Genomic DNA, 23326 nt, shown 5'->3' with positions numbered 1-23326 from the left:
AGCGTCTCCGTTAAGTTTCCGCTACTTATAAGATACCGAATCCATGGAGTTTTCTTACAACAGCCCAACTGGACAAAGATTGAAGGTAATACCTACAGAATTCTTAAGTTGTTTCACTTATATACATTAACTAATTTAGTCCTTAGAACACTGAGTACAATTTTTATTCTCCACTTACCAGATGAGGAAACTGAGGTGTGGAGCAGTGAAATAGCTTGTTCAAATGCATCGTGTTGATAATGAAACCAGGATTTGAACCTTGTGTGATGCTTCAGGCTGTACTTGAATCTTAACTCTAGAACCTTGCTGTCATTCTTCACCTAACTTCATCTTTGGCTCAGATCAAGATTTCTCTTTCCGGGGTCCTTATAGTTAAATTAGCAAGTACTGTATTCCAAAGCCAAAGGCAAATATTAATTGCCTTGCCCACTATTTTTTATTTATAGAAAAGACAATTTGAAGTCAGTTGAATAAGGTACAGACTTTTTCAACTTTCAGGCAGTGGGGAAAGTGAACAAAGGAAAAATCTGCTGTATTTCTTGGATTACCAAGTCTTTAGTCTGAAAATTAATATGGTTACAAGAATGAGTTGTGGGGTTCCATTCTGAAATTTCATTTCTTGAATGGAGATAGATGTATAGCTCAGGAATGTCTCAACAAATTCTACAGAAGCACATGGTAAACTTTTAGATTGTAAGCTTCTTAAGGGCAGGAACTGAATTTTTGTACCTATCTTAATACATGACAAGTAGGCACCCAATAAGTAATCTTTTTTTTTTTTTTTTTTTTTGACAGTAAGAGTTAGACAGTGAGAGAGAGACAGACAGACAGAAAGGTCTTCCATCCATTGGTTCCCCCCCAAATGGCCGCTACGGCTGGCACTGTGCTGATCTGAAGCCAGGAGACAGATGCTTCCTCCTGGTGTCCTATGCAGGTACAGGAGCCCAAGCACTTGGGCCATCCTCCACTGCCTTCCTGGGCCACAGCAGAGAGCTGGACTGGAAGAAGAGCAACCAGGACAGAACCGGTGCCCCAACTGGGACTAGAACCCAGGGTGCCAGCAACGCAGGCGGAGGATTAGCCAAGTGAGCCGTGGCACCAGTCCCAATAAGTAATCTTTAAAGTGCACCAACAAGAAAACTAGTAAATGTTAAGAAGATGAATCAGAGTTTAGGTGCAGGGATGGGGAATTTTTCTCTGCCAACGGCCATTTGGATATTTATAGCATCATTCATAGGCAATACCGTTATCAAGTTAAAAATTAGCCAGCTACAGGACTGGCACTGTGGCACAGCAGGTCAAAGCCCTGGCCTGCAGTGCCAGGATCCCATATGGGCGGAGGTTCAAGTCCCAGCTATTCCACTTCCAATCCAACTTCCTGTTAATGCATCTGGGAAAGTAGCAGAGGATAGCTCAAGTCCTTGAGCTCCTGTAGCCAGGTGGGAGAACCAGAAGCAGCTCCTGGCTCTTAGCTCTGGATCAGCTCAGCTCCAGCTGTTGCAGCCATTTGGGAAGTGAACCATCAGATGGAAGACCATTCTCTGTTTCTACCTCTTTTTGTAACTCTTTCAAATAAATAAAATAGCCAGCTATAGAGTTACTGAATTTTGAGTCCTACTGATGGTTACCTTGGTAGGTCCAGGCCTATTGACTTTACAGGTGTTAAACAGCTCAAGGGCCAGATGTTCTCCAACCCTGGAGAGAAATGGGCTGTATGTTATTTCCATACCTTGCTTTCATATGAACTTCCAATTTCTCCTTCAGAATTTGGCTCAACTGGCACTTTCTCCCCATAACTTCCCTTTTTACTTAAGTGATAGTCACATTCTCAGTGCTCCCACAAATTATGTGTGTAGTTCATAAAACCTTTTATGTGTACCTGTTTATTTTTCTTATAATTGAGAGTTCCTTCTGGGTAAGGAATAGTTCTTATTAATAAGTGACACAGGGCCTGAGGAATTAATTTATAACTACATAGATCAGACCTGAGGCTCCAACTGCTTTGTGCATTTAATGAGGAAAGAAAGATGAAAATTATTATTTCACACTGTTTTACATTTACTGAATTACTGAATATTTATTAAGTATCTGCAATATAGCAGGCGAAACAGAGACAAGTTCTCTGTCCAGAGTGACTTTCAATTTTTTCCACAATATCCAAGTACTCATCATAAAAAAAAAACCATTTTGCTGAATCAGTACCCATTCTTTGATTAATCTTCATGTACCATTTTTGCAAGTGTTTTTTCAAACAGTGAATAATGCTGTAAACCAATAAGTATTCCAAACATTGTCTGAAAGACTAGAGGAATCACCATTGCTTTTATCTCTGTTTGACAAAGCAGCATCCAATGGAGTAAAACCCTTCCTTTCGATGGCAGTGGAACTGTATGATATCTGAAAAAGAAAAAGAGTTAATCACATCTCCTGAATATATCTTCTATCAAGTTTACTGATTTCACCTAAACTGATAATTTCCACTACAGGTCTATAAGGTAGATAGCAAAAAAAAAAAAAAGAAAAAAAATGCAAGAAAGAAAAAAACCCCAAAATTAGTTATTTGGAACACGGAACTAATACATTTTGATAGAAAGAAGAAAAGGAACAAACAGACTTACCTGACTGCCAGGCGTCCATTTTTAGAAAAAGCCAAACTAGAGGGATATAAAATACCACATACTATGCCAACCAGTGAACTTCTAAGGACACAGTTTTCCTTGCTTATGTTACCTGAAAAACAAAAGTAAATTTGGTTTATCTTTAAAAAACTCAGGATAAGAACCTTGAAGATAGTGTGGTGACTCATAGAGAAGTTATGTACAATATTTTCAACCACAGTGAAACAGTACAGAGTATATTAGAAATTCAAAGTCTATGGCATGTAACCAGCTAAATGAATCACATTTTAAAAGTGCTTTTATTGTGCTTCATCATTTGGAGAATTACCCCTTACATTTATGGTTGTTGAAGAAGGATTTTCATAAGAATCTGAGTACTAAACTAGCAGACCAAATCCAAGTTAATACATTTATCGTCTCCTACATGAAAGGCACGTGCTAGGGATACCATGGTGCAAAGACAATCCAATTTCTTACCTCTGGCAGGTCTACCACAGAAGAAAGAATCAGACAGATATTTAAGTGCACACAAGGATTTTACAGTAAAGTGTTTAGAGAATGTATCTAGAAACCTAACTTACACTAAGGGAATCAGGGAAAGTTTCTCTGCAGAAGACATTTAAGCAGGGACCTGAAGAATGAACAGGGGCTAGAGGCTCCAGCAATTACTAACTGTGAAACTTGTGACAGATACTATTTAACACAGATATCATTTAACATAGAATTTTTTTTTATTTTTTATTTTTTGACATGCAGAGTGCACAGTGAGAGAGAGAGAGACAGGGAGAAAGGTCTTCCTTTTTCCGTTGGTTCACCCCGCAATGGCCGCTGCGGCTGGTGTGCTGCCGCCTGCACACCGTGCTGATCCGAAGCCAGGAGCCGGGTGTTTTTCCTGGTCTCCCTTGCAGGTGCAGGGCCCAAGCGCTTGGGCCATCCTCCACTGCACTCCCGGGCCACAGCAGAGAGCTGGACTGGAAGAGGAGCAACCGGGACAGAATCCAGCGCCCTGACCAGGACTAGAACTCGGGGTGCCGGCGCCGCAGGCGGAGGATTAGCCTATTGAGCCGCGGTGCCAGCCAGAATATCTTTTTTTAAAGATTTATTTATTTATTTGAAAGTTGGAGTTAGAGAGAGAGGACAGGCAGAGAGGCAGAGAGAGAGAGAGAGAGAGAGAGAGTCTTCCATCCGCTGGTTCACTCCCCAATTGGTCACAATGGCTGGAGCTGTGCCTATCCAAAGCCAAGAGCCAGGAGCTGCCTCCAGGTCTCCCATGCAGGTGCAAGGGTTCAAGGACTTGAGCCATCTTCTACTGCTTTCCCAGGCCATAGCAGAGAGCTGGATCAGAAGTGGGACAGTGGGACTTGAACCAGCACCCATATGGGATGCCAGCACTGCAGGTGGCAGCTTTACCTGCTATGCCACAGCACCGGCCCCAGTACAGTATCTTTTAATTCTCACAGCAATTCTATGAGATAAGTACAATTAGGGTTAATTCAGAGGTAACACAACTAAGGTTCACAGATTAAATGACTTGCTCGATATCACAAAACTTATGTAGTAGGAAGTAGAATCTGAGGTCATATGTGTTTATTCTTTCTCCAGTAACACTTTTATTTTTTAGTGTCCTTGAACTTGCTTCAGTTTGACTGCCTATCTATAAAAAGGAGACAATACTACTTGCTCTGCTTGATCAGAACTGTCATGTGGATTACATAAAACAGTGTGGGGGCCGACACTGTGGGGAAGCAGGTAAAGCTGCTGCCTGGGGTGCTAGCATCCCATATGGGCACCAGTTTGGGTCCCGGCTGCTCTACTTCCTATCTGGCTCTCTTCTATGGCCGGGGAAAGCAGTGGAGGATGGCCCCAGTCCTTGGACCCTTGCACCCAGGTGGGAGAATGAAGAAGCTCCTGGCTCCTGGCTCCGGATCAGCCCGGCTTTGACCACTACAGCCATTGGGGAGTGAGCCAGTGGATGGAAGACCTGTCTCTCCATGCCTCTGCCTCTCTGTTGACTCTGCCTTTCAAATAAATAAATTAAAACCAAAAAAACCCAAAACTGTGTGAATATACTTTGTAAGTGTACTGAATGTAAGAGATCATCACTAACATATGTTAATTAGTAACTCTACTTGGACATGACTATATTATACATTCATGTTTTTAAATTTACCTGAATATGGGCTGCATGTTTGGCCAAGGGTTACATCCAGTTAGGGTGCCTGCATTCCACATTGGAGTGCCTGGGTTTGAGACCTGGCTTGAGCGCAATTCCAGATTCTTGCTAATGCAGATCCTGGGAGGTAACAGTGATGGCTCAAGTAATTGAGCTTCTGCCATCCACATGGGAGACCTGGATTATGTTTCTGGATCTTGATTCTGGCCCAAGCCTAGCCTTGGCTGTTGCAGGCATTTAGCAAATAAACTAGTGGATGGAAGCTTCTGTCTTACAAAAAAAAAAAAAAAAAAAATTAACGATTCATTTATTTGAAAGACAGAGTTACAGAGGGAGGTAGAGACAGAGACGCAGAGAGTTCTTCCATCTGCTGGTTCACTCCCCAAATGGCAACAATGGCCAGAGCCGAGCCGATCTGAAGTAAGGAACCAAGAGTTTATTCTGGGTCTCCCATGTGGATGCAGGAACCCAAGCACTTGGGCTATCCTCCGCTGCTTTCCCAGGTGCATTAGGAGGGAGCTGGATTGGAAGTGCAGCAGCCTGGACTTGAACCAGCGGTGCCCATATGGAATGCCAGCTCTGCAAGCCCAGGCTTTAACCCACAGCACTGGCCCTGCAAAAAAAAATTTAAAACAAATTTACCTGAATACAAAGCATCGGTTACAAGGAGCTTGTAAGCAACTATGGTAGATAAAAATGGAAGTGTAGTCAATGATGCATATGTTTTCAAAGCATCATGTTTAACCTTGAAGCAATGTCTGAAAATGAAGTTTGCCAGTATTCCAGAAAAACCAGCTGTTGTGCCAAGGGTCAGTGTTCCATATATATTTAAGGTCCTAGTAGGAAAAAAAGAGAAAAATTAAGTCTAACATAATAGCATCCTAATGGATGCTGTCCTAAGTAGTTATTTGCTATTATATATTAACAGAACATAAAATCTTTCTTTGGCATGTTATATTACCATAGTTTTAATGATCTTTGATTATTCTAACATTTACTGTAAATGGGTGAAATGGTCATTATTCCATTCAATTATTTATAACCATTGTCTATGTCCCATAATGTTATATCCCCATAATACCCTAAAGTAGGGTATTTTGGCTTTTTACTTGTTAAAGTTCTTATTGGATGAAGTAATAAACCTTTTTACTATAATGTAAATTTAAAATACGTTATCTCAAATACTATGAAAGAGAGAGGGAGCGGGTGGGGGGAGGAAGGGAATATCATTATGTTCTTTTAATTTATCTATAAACTATACTGAATCTGTTAAAAACTAGTAGTTAAAAAACAGAAATTTAAAAAAATCTATTAAATCAAAAATAAAGAAGTAAAATAAATTAAACCCTAAAAGTAGACCTAAAAAATTTTTCTTGAGCATTTACTGTGTGAAAACCATTTTCTAAATGTTGAGGATGGGGCTGAGAAAAAATTAAAATCTACAATATTCTCTTTCTGAGAATATGTAGGATGGTTCTAATATGGAACTTTAAAAAAAATTATTCATCTATTTGAGAGGTAGATTTGCAGACAGAGAGGAAGAGACAGGGAGGCAGAGAGTACTTCCATCTGCTGGTTTATTCCCCAAATGGCCACAATGGCCAGAGCTAGGCTGATCTGAAGCCAGGAGCCAGGAACTTCTTCCAGGTCTCCTATGTTGGCACAGGGGCCTGAGCTCTTGGGCCATCCTCTGCTGCTTTTCCAAGCCATAAGCAGAGAGCTGGTTTGAAGAGGGGCAGCCTAGACATGAAATGGTGTCCATATGGATGCTGGCACTGCAGGCAGAGGCTTAACCTATACACCACAGTGCTGGCCCCTCTCCTAATTACTGTTAATCAAAAAATATTTACTACAATGTTTCAGCAATAATTTTGGACCATTTTTAAGAAGTAAATTATCCACAATCCCAATAAAGCACTATTTTCATCTGTCCATGTTTCTGTCCAGTTTTTTAAAACAGGTTTTCTTCAAAACAAACCCAATAAAGTTAGTAGGATCTTAGATACTCCTCAGAAACAATGGCAGTACAAAAGATGTGCAAATAAAGTTATCAACTTTCAGTCTGGGTATCTCTTACTTTTCTTTTCGAAGATATTCAAATTTTTTTTCTATGATTTCGATGACCATTGGTCTTCCGAGTTTTGCATCTCTTAGAGAAGGACTAGGCTGACCACGTGTATATGTTGCCATTCTGATGTCCTGGAAAACACAAAATTCCAGAATCACATAGCTAATGATACTAATACTAACAAAAACCTTAAAATTCTATAGGTTTAAATGAAAAATACATTCAGAATCTAGTAATGTGCCACATACCATGTCATGTGTTCTCACATACTTTCTATGATTGATTCAATCAACATTTAACTAAGCTCTTATTATGTTAGACAAAGGCCTTTTGAGTCACACAATAACTTTGAGAAACTGGTAGGATAATAATCATCTCTTGTGTTAAAGATGATAAAACAGGTTCAAAAAGTTTGACTTGTGGTAGGATTTAGTGTAGAAGGATAAATTTCCCAAAATACTAAGTTTTTGTCTTCTGTACAGTTTCCCCATTTCCTCAGCCCAGCAAAGTAGCCAGGCCCTATTTGCTGTAGCTCCTCTGTTGAGGAGTAGAAACAATTGCACTTGGTGACAACTATCTATCTATTCTTTTGAAAGCTGGAGCTCATTTTGGAGATTATGTTGAGTTTCCTGAAGAAGTAAGAGAAAAGTGGGATTATCTTGGAGAATAGTGAGGGAGAAAATCAGACAGGACTCTGTTCTAGGAAGTGGACCATGGCTATCTTGGATTATGAAAGTTATATACCCAGTTTTCTAATTGTACCTGAGGCAGAAGCAGGGCCTTTTACCAGAAATGACTATTTAGTATACCAGGGATCCTAGGCTTAGGACACTGGGCTCTGTAGTTCAAAGGTTCCTATGTTCCCAGGGAAATGAATAGACAGTTGCCAACATCAAGAAACCACGAGGCCTTGGCTGGGAGCATAACAGAAGCCAATGAGGTAAAAACAAACTGCTTTGCTCTGGATAATAAGGCTCTTGGGTCTCTGAAAAGTCTTAACAATAACATGATTCAAATCTTTTGCCATTATGACAATTTAGGGTTTAAGAGTAGTATTTTATTTTATTTAAAGAAGGAAATACGAACATTTTTTACAAATCCAAATTTGGTGTTACAAATATTTACCCATTACAACAGTAAATTATGAAAATTTATTGCTTTTTCCCTCTATCTCCTCTAGACTAGCCAATGTATAGATACAAAATTAAAGAGCCTTCAAAATTTTAACACCAATCTCCATTTTAACAACTTTTATAATGAAGGGTCTATACTAAATTCCAAATTTCAGGAGTTGTGGGCAAGCGAAGCAGAGTAGATTATATATAATGAACAGTTTAGCAGTTCTGAACCTGTAGCGTGCACAATAAACACAAAGGGGTGTTTATTTTAAATGCAGTCTTTTGAGCTCTTTCCTGAGGTATAAGGATTCAATGAGTGGGGTAAGACCTACAAAGTGCATTTTAATAGCACCATGTGCTTCTACTGTCATGGTTAATGGATGTATGTTGAACACCTGTGAAGTAGGCATTTGGCGTGTAATTGATATGTACCAATCCTAACTGTGCTGAAGGGATAAACCATGCATTGCCCAATGTCATCCACATATATATAGAAGGTAGGGGCTTCTTTGAACCTTCTTATGGTGTTAAAAAAAAAAAGAGTAATAATGGACCAGTTTCTTAAACTGTGTCATTCCAGAACAGTGCTTCAGTCTCTTTAAAATATTTGGCAGGAGAGGAAAAAAAAAACAACAAATTACAATTTTTCAGGAAACAATTGCTTCCCCCTGACATTCACATGAAGAATGGAAGAGAGGAGAGTAGTGTCAAAGAGATTCTGTACCTAGCCCATGTAGTATACTATGAAGTCAGGTATCAGTCAATAATGTCATGTGATTAACTCAATATGTTACATAAAGTTTTGTTTTGCTGTCTTTCAAATGATTGAAGACCTCCAACTCTCACAAAGAAAACTTGAAGGCAATGTCTTGTACCAATCTGCTACCTAGTCTACACACTCAGTTTTGTATTAGGAAAACAAACACCTAGGAATTTGAATACAGGACATGAGGTGAGAACAGCTAATATTTACTGAGTACTTGCTTAGTCTTTGCAAGGCACTATCAAAATAACTGCTTTCCTTACAGTCTCCCCATTAGAAGAAAGGAATAAGACTTTTACCAAACATTGAAAGATAAAGATTTTGTGATAACGAATACTTTATCTAAAAATCAATTAGTCCAAGCTTTCAACTTGTCACTACACTCATACCAATAAGAGTGCATCAATGTAGTTTTACAGTCTGCACAGCGTTTTAAACCTTTATAATGCTTTTATGTATGTCACTTTACCCGACTTTCAGGGTTCTATTCTATATTCGTTTATCATTTAAAGAGCACCCCTAAAAGCCAGGCCTCTGAGTAGCAGGCAGTCAACAACAAAACAAAAACAGGAAATTTAAACGCAGAATGACGGTTCATTTTTTTAAAAGGAATATGGTCAAGGAAGAAATATCAACCGGAGAAAGTGATATTTACATGAATATCCGAAAGAGGAGAAGGGAGGAGCAGGGAAGTATTCCAAGTTGAAGGAAAATCCCGTACAAAGGATCGAAAGCAAGAGAAAAGCTTCATGAATAGTCTTTGGGTCTTCCACGTTATCTGCGCTTCCTACGTAGGGGACTTCATATTGCCCTGAATGGGCACGGGCGCTGTTCATTGCAGATTTTCAGATTCACTTTCTGTGAGTCACCTCAGAAGAGGCTGCAGAAAGCACTGTCTATACAACTCCGGGCTTCTGCCTACCTTGGGCGCTTCCCCAGTTCCTAATGGTACCACACCGGCATCTTTCACGTCTGCACCAGCCTCACCCCTCAGCGCCGCCATTTTGGCAGCTCACGTGACTTGCGAGTGGGCGGGACCCAGAACGCCCTGGGCTGGAAGTGGAGTTGGTTTACGACTCTCGCCTCTCGCCGACAGCCCGAAGCAGCCCCCACCCAGTCAAAAGCCGCGCCCTCCATCCTCGCTGTGATTGGGCTCCGCGTGCAGGAATTACCGCCACTCATTGGCTTCGTGGGCCAGACGCCCGTGGGCCCGCCCCTCCTGCCCTCCTGGATTTCCTCCCCCTGCTATTTGTCAGTCAACCCTCCCCCTTCTGCAGCCGTGCTGAGCGGCGAGGGGCGTCCCGAGTGTAGCAGTGTTACTGCGCGCCTTCCTCTCCTCAGGGCAGCCCTGTTAGCTGGGGACTAGCCGCCCCCATCCCCTTTACTGCTTGCAGGAACTCGCCTGTCAGACCCAGCCCGTGTGTTAAGGTTCTGATTTCTCGGACGCCTCCTCTTCAGAGCCCCAACACGACCACCCAGCTCCGTCAGAGCAGCCTCGACTAGCCTCCTCCCCTCGCACCGACTACTCCTCTCTCCCAGTCTTTAGTCCCCTCATATTTCATCCTTTCGGCCCCCTCGGAAAGGGACCGGAGAGAAATTTGCCCTCCTTCCTCTCAGACGCTTCCCTTGTCAGCGGGTGTGTTGGGGTGGGGGTTGGGGGCGCCTCGAGAAGGCTTGGCGTTCTTTTGTGCTTGGTAAATGCCCAGCGCGATTTCCCAGACCGACAACCCCCGACCCTCCAGTCTCCATGTCTTAGAGAAGCCAAATTCGAGAGTTATATAATTTCTAGTGCTGCTGTTTCTTCTGCCTGAGGAAACACTTCGTCGCGTGGAGGGTGCAGGACATTTTAGTGCTCTTTTATATAAAAACAGGGTAGGGGCAGGGTGGCCAGCGGTGGCAGAGAGGTGGCTTGTCTTTTCTGCAAAAGGAAGGTGGGTAGTTCGGAGAGATTGAGAGAAAGGGTGGCTGTGGAAGCCAAGCAGCTGCACGCTCTCATTTAGGAAATCGCGGACCGTTTGCACAAGCTGATGCTTACACGCCTAATACTACTACAGCGTCTCTGAAAACACCTTTGGGGGAAGGTTTGGCTTCTCTCGAACTGGCTCAGTGTTTATCCTCGCCGGATAGGGAGCTGCTTGGATGCGAAGAGATGGCATGATGTGAATGATTCCAGTGTGAAGAAATCTGCTTCGCCAACTCATCCTGCATCAAGTGCCCATTGAGTAGCACTGTCACTTTAATGTCTCCATGCCAAGGGATTGCTTTCCTCCTTTTCAATCCTCTCAGTTAATACACGAGAGGATCAGATTCAGAGGGGCATTAAGGATCAAACCGGGAGGGGAGGGTGCTTGGAGAGCACAGAAGAAAAAAAATGAAAGTGACTGCAAGCTGGATCCTGTCTTACTAAGGGGGTGAGATTTGGAACTTCTGGTCCAGTAAATAGAAAGGGGCCTTTCAGTCTGTGTTCTGCCCCAAAGAACTGTTCAAACTTACACATCTTTTTTACCCCCCTCCGGGGGAAACAAGTTTAGGATTTTCTCTAAAGATTTGAAGATCTTTGTAATTAAACAGTTCATCTTTGCATTTGATCCTGTGTAAAGTAATGAGACAGCCATCTGAATTTGGTTTGTGCCTTAATTGAGTTAGTCATTGAACTTCCAAATATGTTACTGCCTGAAGAGGGGTTTTAATAATTTCCTATGCTTACAATAATTTTCTAAGCTTAAAAGAAATAGAATAAATATATTTTTCTCTAAACTGTGGACAGCGTCGAAAGTTTGGTTGTGGAAAAAATACATCATTATTTTCTTTATCTGAAATAGAAGACTCAGTTTGGATTTAAAAACTGAACAGTGAAGTGGTTTGCAACAGTTACCTGGCTGTTGGCTTCAATCCAACTGGATCAAGCTGAGACCTGAAAAGAGATCTTGAATCCTGTGGCAGTGGACAGATCCAAGAATGCCAGTCAAGAAGAAAGGTGGGCTATGAGGTTCCTATATAATATATGTTTCTCCTTTTCCTTGGTTGTGGTATTTGTAATTTAAGTTGTATTCCATTTGAGAGTAAAATTTTTTTGGGTTTGGGGAAATATTTGTTGTAATAATATCTTTTCAGGGGTTCATCCTTCAGCAATATTATTTTGCTCAAGAAAGATGAAGTAGGGCTGTCGTACTTAATTATAGACATTTGTGATTTCATAAATTGAGGTTGTCTGTATCACCACTTTTAATACGAGTAGAGCTAGTACCACAAATTGGGGATGTTTTTTAGCTTGTTTTCTTATTTTGTTAAAGGTTACTTTAAAATAGTCGTTTAAAAAGAAAATTGAACAGTGGAGCTCTTCTTCATAGATTTAAAATTTAGCAGGCTAATTACATAGTTGTAAAAGATAGCAAAGTAACTTTTTTTTGCACTGAAGAAAATTATAGCCTTACAATTTATCTTTTGATTAAAAATTAGAGTTAATATTTGGGTTTATTCTAATGTAAATATTCACTTTTGTGATAAACTACAACTTTGGTAGTTGTTGTGGTTTTTCCAAATACATGCATTATCCAATAACCTGATAGGCAAATTCTCTGAATTAAGCAAACACCTGGTTTGTTGCTGTTTTTTTTCCCCCTCTTCAGCAACTTTTATTACTCAGAATTAATCAAGTTCCAGAGGATTACTGAAGTATAGTTTATTATAGGTCAAACTCTGGGGATTCAATTTAGCCTAGATTTATCCCAGAACAACTTTGTTTCAAAGGATCTTAGTTAAACCATTTCTTTTTCCTTTTTTTGGCATGATATAGAAGATGAGCTAGAGAGTTTCTTGTGAGTTTTGAATCAAAATTTATGTGATCACCTGTGAATTTTACTAGATCCATAAACCTCCAGTTATGTTATAGCCTAAAACTAAAGCTCTGGGGGAACTGTAGATGTAAGTGCACCCTGGCTCTCCCTAGTATTTAAGCCTTTACCTGTACATTTGGAAGGTACATGGAGGAAAATTATAATCTTGCTTTGGTTATGCTACTATCTGTATAGAGACGGATAATGATGTGTAAAATCTTTGAAAACATCTACCGCTAAGCTTTTGGCATATAAATATTTAAGACTGGGAGTATTTTCTTCTTGTGTTGTTCCTCATAATACTACTGATAGAAGTAAAGTCTCTATGAGATTTTGAAACCAGACCTGACCCAAATGGTTTATCTGAAACAAGAATGTTTTTGGGAATGTAGCCAATGAACAATATGGCTCTTTGACTTATTTAACTCCTTGTGTTTTTATGCTTTCTGTCATTTCTTTAGACAGTCCTTTTGGGACTAATACTTTAATTAAACATGTTGTGTTGTGTATGTTTATAAGAGAAAGAGAGGAAGAGTACAAAAAAATATGGAGAGGCAAAGAGGGAAGAGAGAGAGAGAATTAGAGAGAGGAGAGGTAAGAAAGAAAGGAGGAAGCACACTTGATGTAGGTATGACTTGGCCGGGTGAGCTTAAAGGTTTCTGAACCCAATAGACTGAGTTTGTGAAAAGTTTTTACGTTTAAAAACTGTTATAGAAATTGCTGATATGTTCTTGAAAATTATAATGCTAATGAGAAAGTAATTATAGTGGTTTTCTTTTTTCTTATTTCTTATCTTCCTCACCTCCTTTTCTCTTCCTTTATCAAAATGAATTGATGTAGTGGATCAAAAATTTTAAGGCATCAATGAGATTTTTTTATTTTAAGAGTTATTTAGGCTGGCGCCGCGGCTCACTAGGCTAATCCTCTGCCTTGTGGCGCTGGCACACCGGGTTCTAGTCCTGGTTAGGGCGCCGGATTCTGTCCCAGTTGCCCCTCTTCCAGGCCAGCTCTCTGCTGTGGCCAGGGAGTGCAGTGGAGAATGGCCCAAGTCCTTGGGCCCTGCACCCCGTGGGAGACCAGGATAAGTACCTGGCTCCTGCCATCGGATCAGGGTGGTGCGCCGGCCGCAGTGCGCCAGCCGCGGCGGCCATTGGAGGGTGAACCAACGGCAAAGGAAGACCTTTCTCTCTGTCTCTCTCTCTCACTGTCCACTCTGCCTGTCAAAAAATAAAAAAATAAAAAAAAAACAGAATGCTAAAACATATGATATGATATTACAGTATTTAACTTTCAGTACAGGCCTTCAAATCTATTTATACAGACTATCATGTCACTGAGTATAGTTGCAAAAAAAAAGTCTAAGGAAATAAAGCATCATATCATTGAATAATATCAGGTAGACTTCCTCACAAGTTTAAAAGAAGCTCAGAAGATAATTAACAGAATATTTTTTACAAACACAGAAGTGAAATGAGCATCTATTTCAAAATATGAGAAGCACTGAATTCTTTCACATATGTAAGAATAACAAAATAATGTTCAAAAAAGAAAGTGCACTGTACTAAAACAAAAAAAATGCTCGTTGAAACATATTTAATCCTTAAAACATAAATCTTCTGCTGGAAATACAGGGAAAGACACAACTAAATTCATTAACTTTTACTTCTTACATTAACACAAAATCATAATTAATTTCAAAAGTCTTGTTCAAATAGCCCCTTACAACACATTATGATCTTGCATGATATCAGAGAATGCTAATACAACTTATTTTGAATTGGCCTACATTTTTGCAACTTTAAATATATCAAAGATTTCCCTAAGGTCTCAATTGGAAGCAAATGAATTTACTACCATATGTAACAGTAACAACTGTTGAGGCAAAAAAAAATCTGTAATGGAGAAACAGAAGAGTCTTCAGTTAACAAAACTGAGATCTACAAAAATGTGAAAAGACTGGAGTGGGAGATGTATAAAGTAATATCATGAAACAAAAGAGCAGTGACTGTGGGGGAGGGAGGATTTGAGGTTAAGCAGTTTCAGTTTATCAAAGAGTAGTCAAGATAAGTACCTAAAGTTGGGTTTAGTGATACTTTATACCCATTGCCACTTCCCACCAAGGTTGCACGTTATCAAAGTATCTCCTCTCTCCTTTACACCTATATGCAAAACACCAAGTGCGAAATCACTGTCTTAGGAAAGTTTCCTATTTTTTATATTAAACAATGACTACAGACTTGGCTCAGTGGGGATATTGATTAAAATCACATTAAATCTACCTCTTCCATTACATCTAACATATGAAACAATGAAAACAGAAAAAGATTTAAAGTGATGGAGAACAATATTTGGTGCAGAATAAATCTAAGTTAAATCTTAAAATATTTTGTATTATAGGAGCAATGGAGATAGTAAGCTTAGCTAATTCAAAAATAAGCCATATTTAACTTGTTTGATTAGTTATCTATAATATTCCAAAGATATATATCCTAAAACTGACAGTTTAAAGAGATTAAAAATAAGACACATTATTTCTCTAACTAGGTCAATTCATAAGTTACATAATGCATACGGTTTAGTAGAATACCAATATATATTTTGCTAATTAGAACTTGTTGATGGGGCAGGCATTGTTGCACAGCAAGTTCAGCCGCTGCCTGCAATGCCAGCATGCCATATAAGTTCAGAGTTCCTGAGTTCAGAGTCCCCACTGCTCTACCTCCAAGCCAGCTCCCTGCCAATGTGCCTGGGAAAGTAGCAGAAGATGACCCAAGTGGTTGGGCTCCTGCCAGCCACGTGGGAGACCCCGAGGGAGTTCCACTTATGGCTTCAGCCTGGTCAAGGCCTAGCTATTGTGGCATTTAGGGAGTGAACCAGTGGATGAAAGAGTTATCTCTCTCTCTCTCTTTCTCTCTCTCTGGAATTCTGCCTTTTAAATAAATAAATAACTCTTTTTTTTTTTTTTGACAGGCAGAGTGGACAGTGAGTTAGACTTTTTTTTTTGCAACTATACTCAGTGACATGATAGTCTGTATAAATAGATTTGAAGGCCTGTACTGAAAGTTAAATACTGTAATATCATATCATATGTTTTAGCATTCTGTTTTTTTTTTTATTTTTTTATTTTTTGACAGGCAGAGTGGACAGTGAGAGAGAGAGACAGAGAGAAAGGTCTTCCTTTGCCGTTGGTTCACCCTCCAATGGCCGCCGCGGCTGGCGCGCTGCAGCCGGCGCACCACCCTGATCCGATGGCAGGAGCCAGGAGCCAGGTGCTTTTCCTGGTCTCCCATGGGGTGCAGGGCCCAAGCACCTGGGCCATCCTCCACTACACTCCCTGGCCACAGCAGAGAGCTAGCCTGGGAGAGGGGCAACTGGGACAGAATCCGGCGCCCCGACCGGGACTAGAACCCGGTGTGCCGGCGCCGCTAGGTGGAGGATTAGCCTAGTGAGCCGCGGCGCCGGCCCAGCATTCTGTTTTTTAAAAGGAATAGTAAGTTATATAAGTAAAATTTTTTTTCTTTTAAGAATTATTTATTTGAAAGTCAGACTTACACAGAAAGAGAAGGAGAGGCAGAGAGAGAGAGAGAGAGAGAGAGAGAGAGGTCTTACATCCAATGGTTCACTCCCCAATTGGCTGCAATGGCCGGAGCTATGCCCATCCGAAGCCAGGAGCCAGGAGCTTCTTCCCTGTCTCCCACGCAGGTGCAGGGGCCCAGGGACTTGGGCCTTCTGCTGCAGTTTTCCCAGGCTGTAGCAGAGACTGGATCGGAAGTGGAGCAGCCAGGAATAGAACTGGCGCCCATATGGGATGCTGGACTGCAGGTGGTGGCTTTACCCGCTATGCCACAGCGCTGGCCCCATAATTAGAATTCTGATGCATGATATTGCTATATATCTTATGGAAACTTTTGAAATTGAGATTTTTGTTTTGTGGGTTCACAATTTTATAAAAGTCTTTGCTTCTGGTTGGCTGTGTAGTTTATAAAAATATTATTTCTGTTTTTCTTTTATTCTCTTTGGGAATGGACCTTAGATGTATTTTGCTTACCTGTTCCTTATTTAAAGTTTTCTTGTTTCTCTGTTTGTTTCCTGCATTTAGTGGCTTACCTGCTTCTTTGGAGTATCATTCTAATTTACATTTGTCTCCCATATCTGGGTATATTCTGCTTCTATCTCTAGCTTTTCTTAAGTTCTTAAAATAATTTTTTTAGAATCAATAAAGGGGAAATACATATCTGAATTTTTTAAAAAGTGATTTATTTATTTATTTGAAAGGCAGAGTTACACAGAGAGGCAGAGGTCTTCTGTCTGCTGGTTCACTCCCCAAATGGCTGCAGCTGCCAGAGCTGGGCTGATCCAAAGCCAGGAGCCAGGATCTTCTTCTGGTTTCCCACGTGGGTACAGCGGCCCAAGGAATGGGGCCATCTTCTACTGCTTTCCTAGGCCATAGCAGAGAGCTGGATTGTAAGTGGAGCTGCTGGGACTTGAACCGGCACTCATTTGGGATGCTGACACTGCAAGCGGTGGCTTTACCCTCTATGCCACAGCGTTGGCCCCATGAATCGGAATTTAATGATTGAACAAGAATGGATATTTTATTCATTTTGAAATATTTTACTTTTTGTGTGAACTTTCATGTCTACCATTCTAGTGCTATGTACAGATGATTTTTCCATTTCACAAAACTTCATATTTATTTTTTTCACCATAGCCAATGTAACTCTAAAGAGTGCTGAATATTCCCAGAGATACATTGGAAAAAACAGTTTTTAAAGTTTTGTGATTTCTGTAAGTCAAAGTAAAATAATTTATTAAAATTTTTTAGATGAAAACTTCTCCAAAAGGATCATCTTGACTTTGCTTAGAAATTGTGAAGCCAAATTTTTTTGATTTTGGAAAATTTTCTGGGCTGGCATTGTGGTGTAGCAGGTTAAGCCTCCACCTGTGTTGCCAGCCTCCCATGTGGGCACTGGTTTGAGACCCAGCTGCTTTACTTACAACCCAGCTACCTGCTAATGTGCTTGGGAAAGCAATGAAAGATGATGGCCGAAGTGCTTGTGCCCCTGCATGCATGTGGGAGACCTGGAAGAAGCTCCAGGATCCTGGCTTTGGCCTGGCTCAGCCTCGGCCATTGTGGCCATTTGAGGAGTGAACTAGCAGATAGAAGATGTTATTCCCCCTTTATCTGTAACTGCCTTTTAAATAAATAAAAAATAAATCTTAAAATAAAAGGAAATATTCACTAATCCAGAAGGCATAAAGAAGTGGTATTTTGCACAGAGAAATAGAAGAATATATTTTGTGTTCAATTACTGATTAGCAGTATGCCTAGTAGGCATACAGGAAAATGATCTGTTAATTGATTTTGTTTTATACATCTTGTGTGTTCAGAATGTGCACAGATTATATTCTAATGGCTTGGTATTGTAAAAGGTGTGAACTGCTATATTTGGGGGAATTGTCCAAGAGCTGCATTCATGATAGAACAATTGGTCTCTGTTTTTAGTCCTATTAGTAATAGTTTTTGGGTAGAAGAATCAGTGAGAAGATGCGTATAAAACGTTGTATTTTTAAAATATTGAATTAAAACATTCATTTTTTTTATTTACTTGAAAGTCAGAGTTACACAGAGAGAAAGAGAGAGGTCTTCCATCCGCTGCTTCACTCTCCACTTGGCCGCAATGGCCAGACCTGTGCTGATGCAAAGCCAGGAGCCAGGAACTTCTTCCAGGTCTCCCATATGGGTGCAGGGGCCCAAGGACTTAGGCCATCTTCTACTGCTTTACCAGGCTATAGCTGAGAGCTAGATTAGAAGTGGAGCAGCTGGGACTGGAAACCAGTGCCCATATGGGATGCCGGCACTGCAGGTGGAGGCTTTACCCGCTATGCCACAATGCTGGCCCCAAAAACATTCAATTTATTAAGCTTTTGTCAAGAAATAAATCCCTCATGATTCTATAGTAATATATTCACCAAATTACAACAGTATATTTTTTCTTAATTAAACGTTGTCTTTGTCTTTGTATGTTCATATTTCTTAATACATACTGTGTTACTGTGTCAGTGATTATAAAATATTTTTTAGTATAAGGCTGAGATGCATAATATATTTTTTATTGGAAAAAAGGGACCTATTTCCCAGCTACAGTTCTTGTCCAGGAATTTGTAGCAGTCAAGACACTAGGGCTCTGTATTCTCAATGTAGGTTGCTTTGTCAGCAAAGGATCATGAGTTTTACCCAGTCTCTTCTGTCCAGTCAGTCATTCTGAATTCCAACTAGTAAGCTTGCTGCATGATTCAATATTTAGCAAGTTTCTCAAAGCTATTTTAAGAATTATGAACAAATCACCTCTGTTATGAAACAGTACTCTTGATCTTATTTATTTTAGGATTTAAAATCAAGAGGAATGATGTATTATAAAGTAGAAAATCCTATGAAAATGAATTGTTAAATTTAAACTCTCAAAAGTGATGGGTAAGCTCTTGGGAAAGCAGTGGAGGATGGCCCAAGCCCTTGGGCCCCTGCCACCCACGTGGGAGACCCAGATGGATCTCCTGGCTCCTGACTTTGGCCTGGCCCAGCCCGGCCTTTGCAGCCATTTGGGAAGTGGACCAGTGGATGGAAGATCTCTCAGTTTGTGTCTCTCCTTCTTTCTGTAACTCTGCCTTTCAAATATAATGCATCTTTTTTTAAAAAAAAGTTATGGCTAAGATTTTGTCTGCCATTTCTTCTGATGATACCATCTTGCTAACTACTGAGACACTAACTTTGTTAGGGTGAGATTCTGAGGCTTTTGTTGGGGAATTGTTACTTTGGATATCTTTGCATGTAATCGTTATTACTGGAAGTTTGGTGAGACTTGGAGTGAACATGTTAGATTCTGTTTCTCTCTCTCTCTTTTTTTAAAAAGATTATTTATTTGAAAGTCAGAGTTACACAGAGAGAGGAGAAGCGAAGAGAGAGAGGTCTTACATCCAATCCTTCACTCCTCAATTGGCCACAATGGTCGGAGCTGTGCCCATCCGAAGCCAGGAGCCAGGAGTTTCTTCCCTGTTTCCCATGGAGGTGCAGGGGCCCAGGGAGTTGAGCCTTCTGCTGCTGCTTTCTCAGGCTGTAGGAAAGAATGGATCGGAAGTGGAACAGCCAAGTCTCGAACCGGCACCCCTATGGGATGCTGGCACTTCAGGCCAGGGTGTTAACCCATTGTGCCACAGCGTTGGCTCCAGATTCTGTTCTCTTTAAAACCCTTCAAAGATAATAAACAAGCTAACCTTCTTTTAAATGGTAAAGTAATGTATACACTTAAGGCAATAGTTTTGTTTGTTTCTATTTATTTAATCATTAACCCATTCAGTATGAATTTATTGAGTGCCTGCTGTGTGCCAGATGCATTTTTTTTTTTTTTGCAGTGGCAAATGATATCCAGTCTTTGCCTCTAATATTCTTGGAACTTGTTGGGGAAGCATATATGGGAATAAGCAATTTGGTTCTATGTGGTGAGGTTATCACATTGTCATGGAGATAAATAAGAATTATTCAGTACCATCTATGGAAGTTGTTATGTTTAAGATGAGACTCATTGCCCACCCCCCAGCAAAAGTTTAACAGGAACTGTTCCTGAACCTGTGGGGCTCTCTCGTGTGCGCGCTCTCTCTCTCTCTCGATCTTTCTCTTACACCCTCCTTCTCCCTCTTTTCCTTCTTTACCCCTTCCCTCTGGTCTGTCAGGTTTCCCCACCAATAAACCCTTTTGCTTTAAAAATAAAAAAAGATGAGGCACAAAAGATGGGTAGAAATTTAGCGGACAGTGTGAGAAATGATAACATGTTGTTTCAGATAATTATCTATTTTCTTTGCCTTACAGTATACTATCACATCCTGTGTTGTCTTTATGATCATCATCAGGTGCAGGAGTAGCAGCAATGAAAAAACCTAGCGTAAAAACCTAGACCAGCATTAAGACCTGGATGCCAGAAGGAACAAGTTCAGATAATCATTGAGCTGGACACTTGCCCTATAGATTTAGGGAGATAAATATCCTTTTATTTTCTATTATTCAACTTTGCTTTTTACTCTTAATCACTCCTTTTTGATGTTTTCTCCACTTCCCTGGGGAAGTGTGCTTAAGGTAAGGTTCTATCTGGCCCTTGATCATCTTTGTGCAGTAGCTTACCTCTGAGACATAAGTTGTATCTAGATAATTTTGTCTGATCTGGAAGAGATTTACTGCTTCAAAGCCATAGGCTCTTATTTGTTTTCCTAGAATTTCTGTGTTTCTGCTTGCCTAGAAGCATTAGGATGCCGTTCTTCTATGGGGTCTTGTTCAATAAATGCTAACTCAAATCATTAGTGATAAAACTATAGTTTTGTTGTATCATCTTGAAATATAAATTTTAGATTTATAAAGCATAAAGTACAAGATTTATTTATTTGCTTGAAAGAGTTACACAGAGAGGGAGGGGGGAGGGGAAGGGAGAGGGGAGGTCTTCCATCTGCTGGTTCAGTCCCCAAATGTACTGATCCGAAGCCAGGAGCTTCCCAAGGACTTGGGCCATCTTGTACTGCTTTCCCAGGCCATAACAGAGAGCTGAATCGGAAGTGGAGCAGCCGGGACTCGAACTGGTGCCCATATGGGATGCAGGTGTCAGCTTTAGCAACTATGACATAGTGCTGGCTCCACCCTATCTTGTAGAGTATTGAGTTTCCACAATCTAGAACATAGTAAGATACTCAAGAAATACTTGATTAATAAATGAAAGAACTTACTTTTTCTATATGCAAGACTTGTAAAGGCAGGGCAATTTCATGTTATGAATACAATAGCTATTTTAATAAATACATGTGAAAATTAGTGATTCAAAATTTAGCTTTAATTGTAAAATTCAGTGTACAATTTATGATTCAGGGTCAAGTTTAATTTTCTTTTACATAGAAATATGCTGAACTTTATTTCTGAGGATTAAGAGAGGTATTATGGAGAGTACACTATACTTGGGACCAAAAGCATTAGAATTAAGCTCCAAATCTGTTAGTAGTGCTGTGATTTTGGCCAAGCCACTATGATTTTCAGTTTCATTTAAAATGGCCATAATATAACTTCTCAGTTGTGAGAATCAGATAAAATAATGCATGTAAAATTTTATTCTGACCTGTAAAAATGTTGAATAAATTTAAGTAAAGGAATTTCATCATTCTAAGTGCTTTTCTCTCCAAGATTCGTTATATATTTACTTCACTCTTTTCTCTTTTATACTTTGATCTTAGTTTTCCTAACATTACCACCCTATGTTCTAAGACTTTTTCTTTTTTTTAGCCATGACAAATTATTTTATGTGTTTTTCTTTTCTTCTTTCTGAACGTTCATTTGTTAGCACCATTGCTATTCACAAGTTTAAATTGCTCCTCTCCACTTAACTTTCAGCATTGCTATTCTTAAACCCAATACAATAGAGTTGAGCCTTAATTAACAGACACATGATTACTTACAATTCCAGTTATGTAACATTCACTATATCCTTTGGTTTTATGTTTCATGCATAAATTTCTTATTTTAAAAATGATCCCCATCCCATTCCAGTTTTCTTGTCCTCAGGTTTAGGTTCATTCTTTCAGTAGATTCAGAGTCATATAAAGATAATTTCTTTTTTCTTTTTTTTGACAGGCAGAGTGGACAGTGAGAGAGAGAGAGAGAGAGAGAAAGGTCTTCCTTTTTTCCGTTGGTTCACCCCCCAGTGGACGCTGTGGCCGGTGCACCTTGGTGGGCGTACCACGCTGATAGGAAGCCAGGAGCCAGGTGCTTCCTCCTGGTCTGTCTTGTGGGTGCAGGGCCCAAGGACTTGGGCCATCCTCCACTGCCTTCCCGGGCCACAGCAGAGAGCTGGACTGGAAGAGGGGCAACTGGGACAGAATCCGGCGCTCTGACCAGGACTAGAACTCGGGGTGCTGGCGCCGCAGGTGGAGGATTAGCCTAGTGAGCCGCGGCGCTGGCGGCAAGCTTGTTGTTAAACAGCCATTTAAAATTATATATAAACTTAATTTATATTAAAGTCAAAGTAATAAATACTGAAAACTCATCAATTCCTGATTGTTTTTCATTTTGCACTTGATCTTAGCCAAAAGGCCGAGAAGCGATAATTATTTTTCATTTTGATACCATCTTTGCTTTTGAGGTTGTTTACATTTGTGTATCTGAATGGTGGAAAAACTGTATAATGGTGTGTTGCTATGCATTTCTTTCCAGGTTCTCTTTCAATGACATTATGTTGGTTGCTTGAAATTGGCCATGACGAGAATATTTATGCCTCTGAAATTGTAAATGTTGCAAATTGAGGCTTGAGTTATTGTTTTGCTGATAAGAAAATGTCAAAATGCAAGTGCAAGTTAAGAATATATCTGTCTAAAGCTGTTACATTTTGATTTTCACTAATTGATGAAATCCTTCCTATTTAAAATTATTTAGCAAAGAAATTACAGTTAATAAGTAGGGTTTTATTTATTTAAGGATTTATTAATTTATTTGAAAGGCAGAGTTACAGAGAGAAATAAAGAAAGAGATCTTTCATCCACTATTCACTCCCCAAATGGTTGTAACAGCCAGAGCTGGGCCAGGCAGAAGCCAGGAGTCTGGAATTCCAACACGTCTTCTATGTGGTTGTGGGGCCCAAGTACTTAGGCTATTCTCTGCTGCTTTTTCAGGTGCATTAGGAGGGAGTTGGATTAGAAGTAGAGCAGCTGGAACTTGAACTGGTGC

General features: G+C 40.1%; 2 protein-coding genes and 1 pseudogene across 10 annotated transcripts in view; 1 reads left to right on the top strand and 2 right to left on the bottom strand.

The window, feature by feature from the left end:
• Nucleotides 1-2050: 2050 nt before the first annotated feature.
• On the bottom strand, nucleotides 2051-9881 carry TMEM126B (transmembrane protein 126B). 4 transcript variants are annotated; one of them, XR_011389801.2, is made up of 6 exons: nucleotides 9663-9853; nucleotides 6869-6990; nucleotides 5434-5627; nucleotides 4789-5057; nucleotides 2619-2730; nucleotides 2051-2397 (listed from the first exon to the last, which is right to left on the bottom strand). XR_011389801.2 is itself a non-coding variant. In XM_002708660.6 (5 exons), the coding sequence occupies exons 1-5, from the start codon at nucleotides 9741-9743 to the stop codon at nucleotides 2214-2216; spliced, it is 693 nt and encodes a 230-aa protein (XP_002708706.4). In that variant the 5' UTR covers nucleotides 9744-9881; the 3' UTR covers nucleotides 2051-2213. The 4 variants fall into 4 exon arrangements, 2 of the variants coding, with proteins under 2 accessions (XP_002708706.4, XP_008261433.4); XR_011389799.2 differs by having other exon boundaries at nucleotides 9396-9773; XM_002708660.6 differs by lacking the exon at nucleotides 4789-5057 and having other exon boundaries at nucleotides 9663-9881.
• Nucleotides 9882-10006: 125 nt separating this feature from the next.
• The window catches only part of DLG2 (discs large MAGUK scaffold protein 2), a 2253656-nt gene continuing 2240336 nt past the window's right edge, over nucleotides 10007-23326 (top strand). For 5 of the 6 annotated variants that reach the window (XM_051821188.3, XM_089332011.1, XM_051821160.3 and 2 more), the window contains exon 1: nucleotides 10007-11717. In XM_051821188.3, the coding sequence (XP_051677148.1) occupies nucleotides 11699-11717 (19 nt within the window). In that variant the 5' untranslated portion in view covers nucleotides 10007-11698. The remainder of the gene's footprint in view (nucleotides 11718-23326) is intronic. The other variant, XM_089332002.1, reaches the window with a different exon arrangement.
• LOC149128470 (U2 spliceosomal RNA) lies at nucleotides 22533-22708 on the bottom strand (annotated as a pseudogene).

This window comes from Oryctolagus cuniculus, chromosome 1, assembly GCF_051225735.1.
Source record: "Oryctolagus cuniculus isolate XC-2025 breed Fujian yellow rabbit chromosome 1, ASM5122573v1, whole genome shotgun sequence".
Classification (NCBI taxonomy): Eukaryota; Metazoa; Chordata; class Mammalia; order Lagomorpha; family Leporidae; genus Oryctolagus; species Oryctolagus cuniculus.
Note: the sequence above shows the minus strand (reverse complement) of the source record. Positions and strands in the feature narration are given on the sequence as shown.

Excerpts from the sequence above, each read along its gene's own strand:
- TMEM126B (XM_008263211.5), bottom strand. The coding sequence starts at position 9,491 with ATGAAGCTTTTCTCTTGCTTTCGATCCTTTGTACGGGATTTTCCTTCA. Across the intron at positions 6,991-9,395 it reads CTCCTCTTTCGGATATTCAT|GACATCAGAATGGCAACATA; the intron begins GTAAATATCACT and ends TGTGTTTTCCAG. Across the intron at positions 2,731-5,433 it reads AACCGATGCTTTGTATTCAG|GTAACATAAGCAAGGAAAAC; the intron begins GTAAATTTGTTT and ends TTTGTTTTTCAG.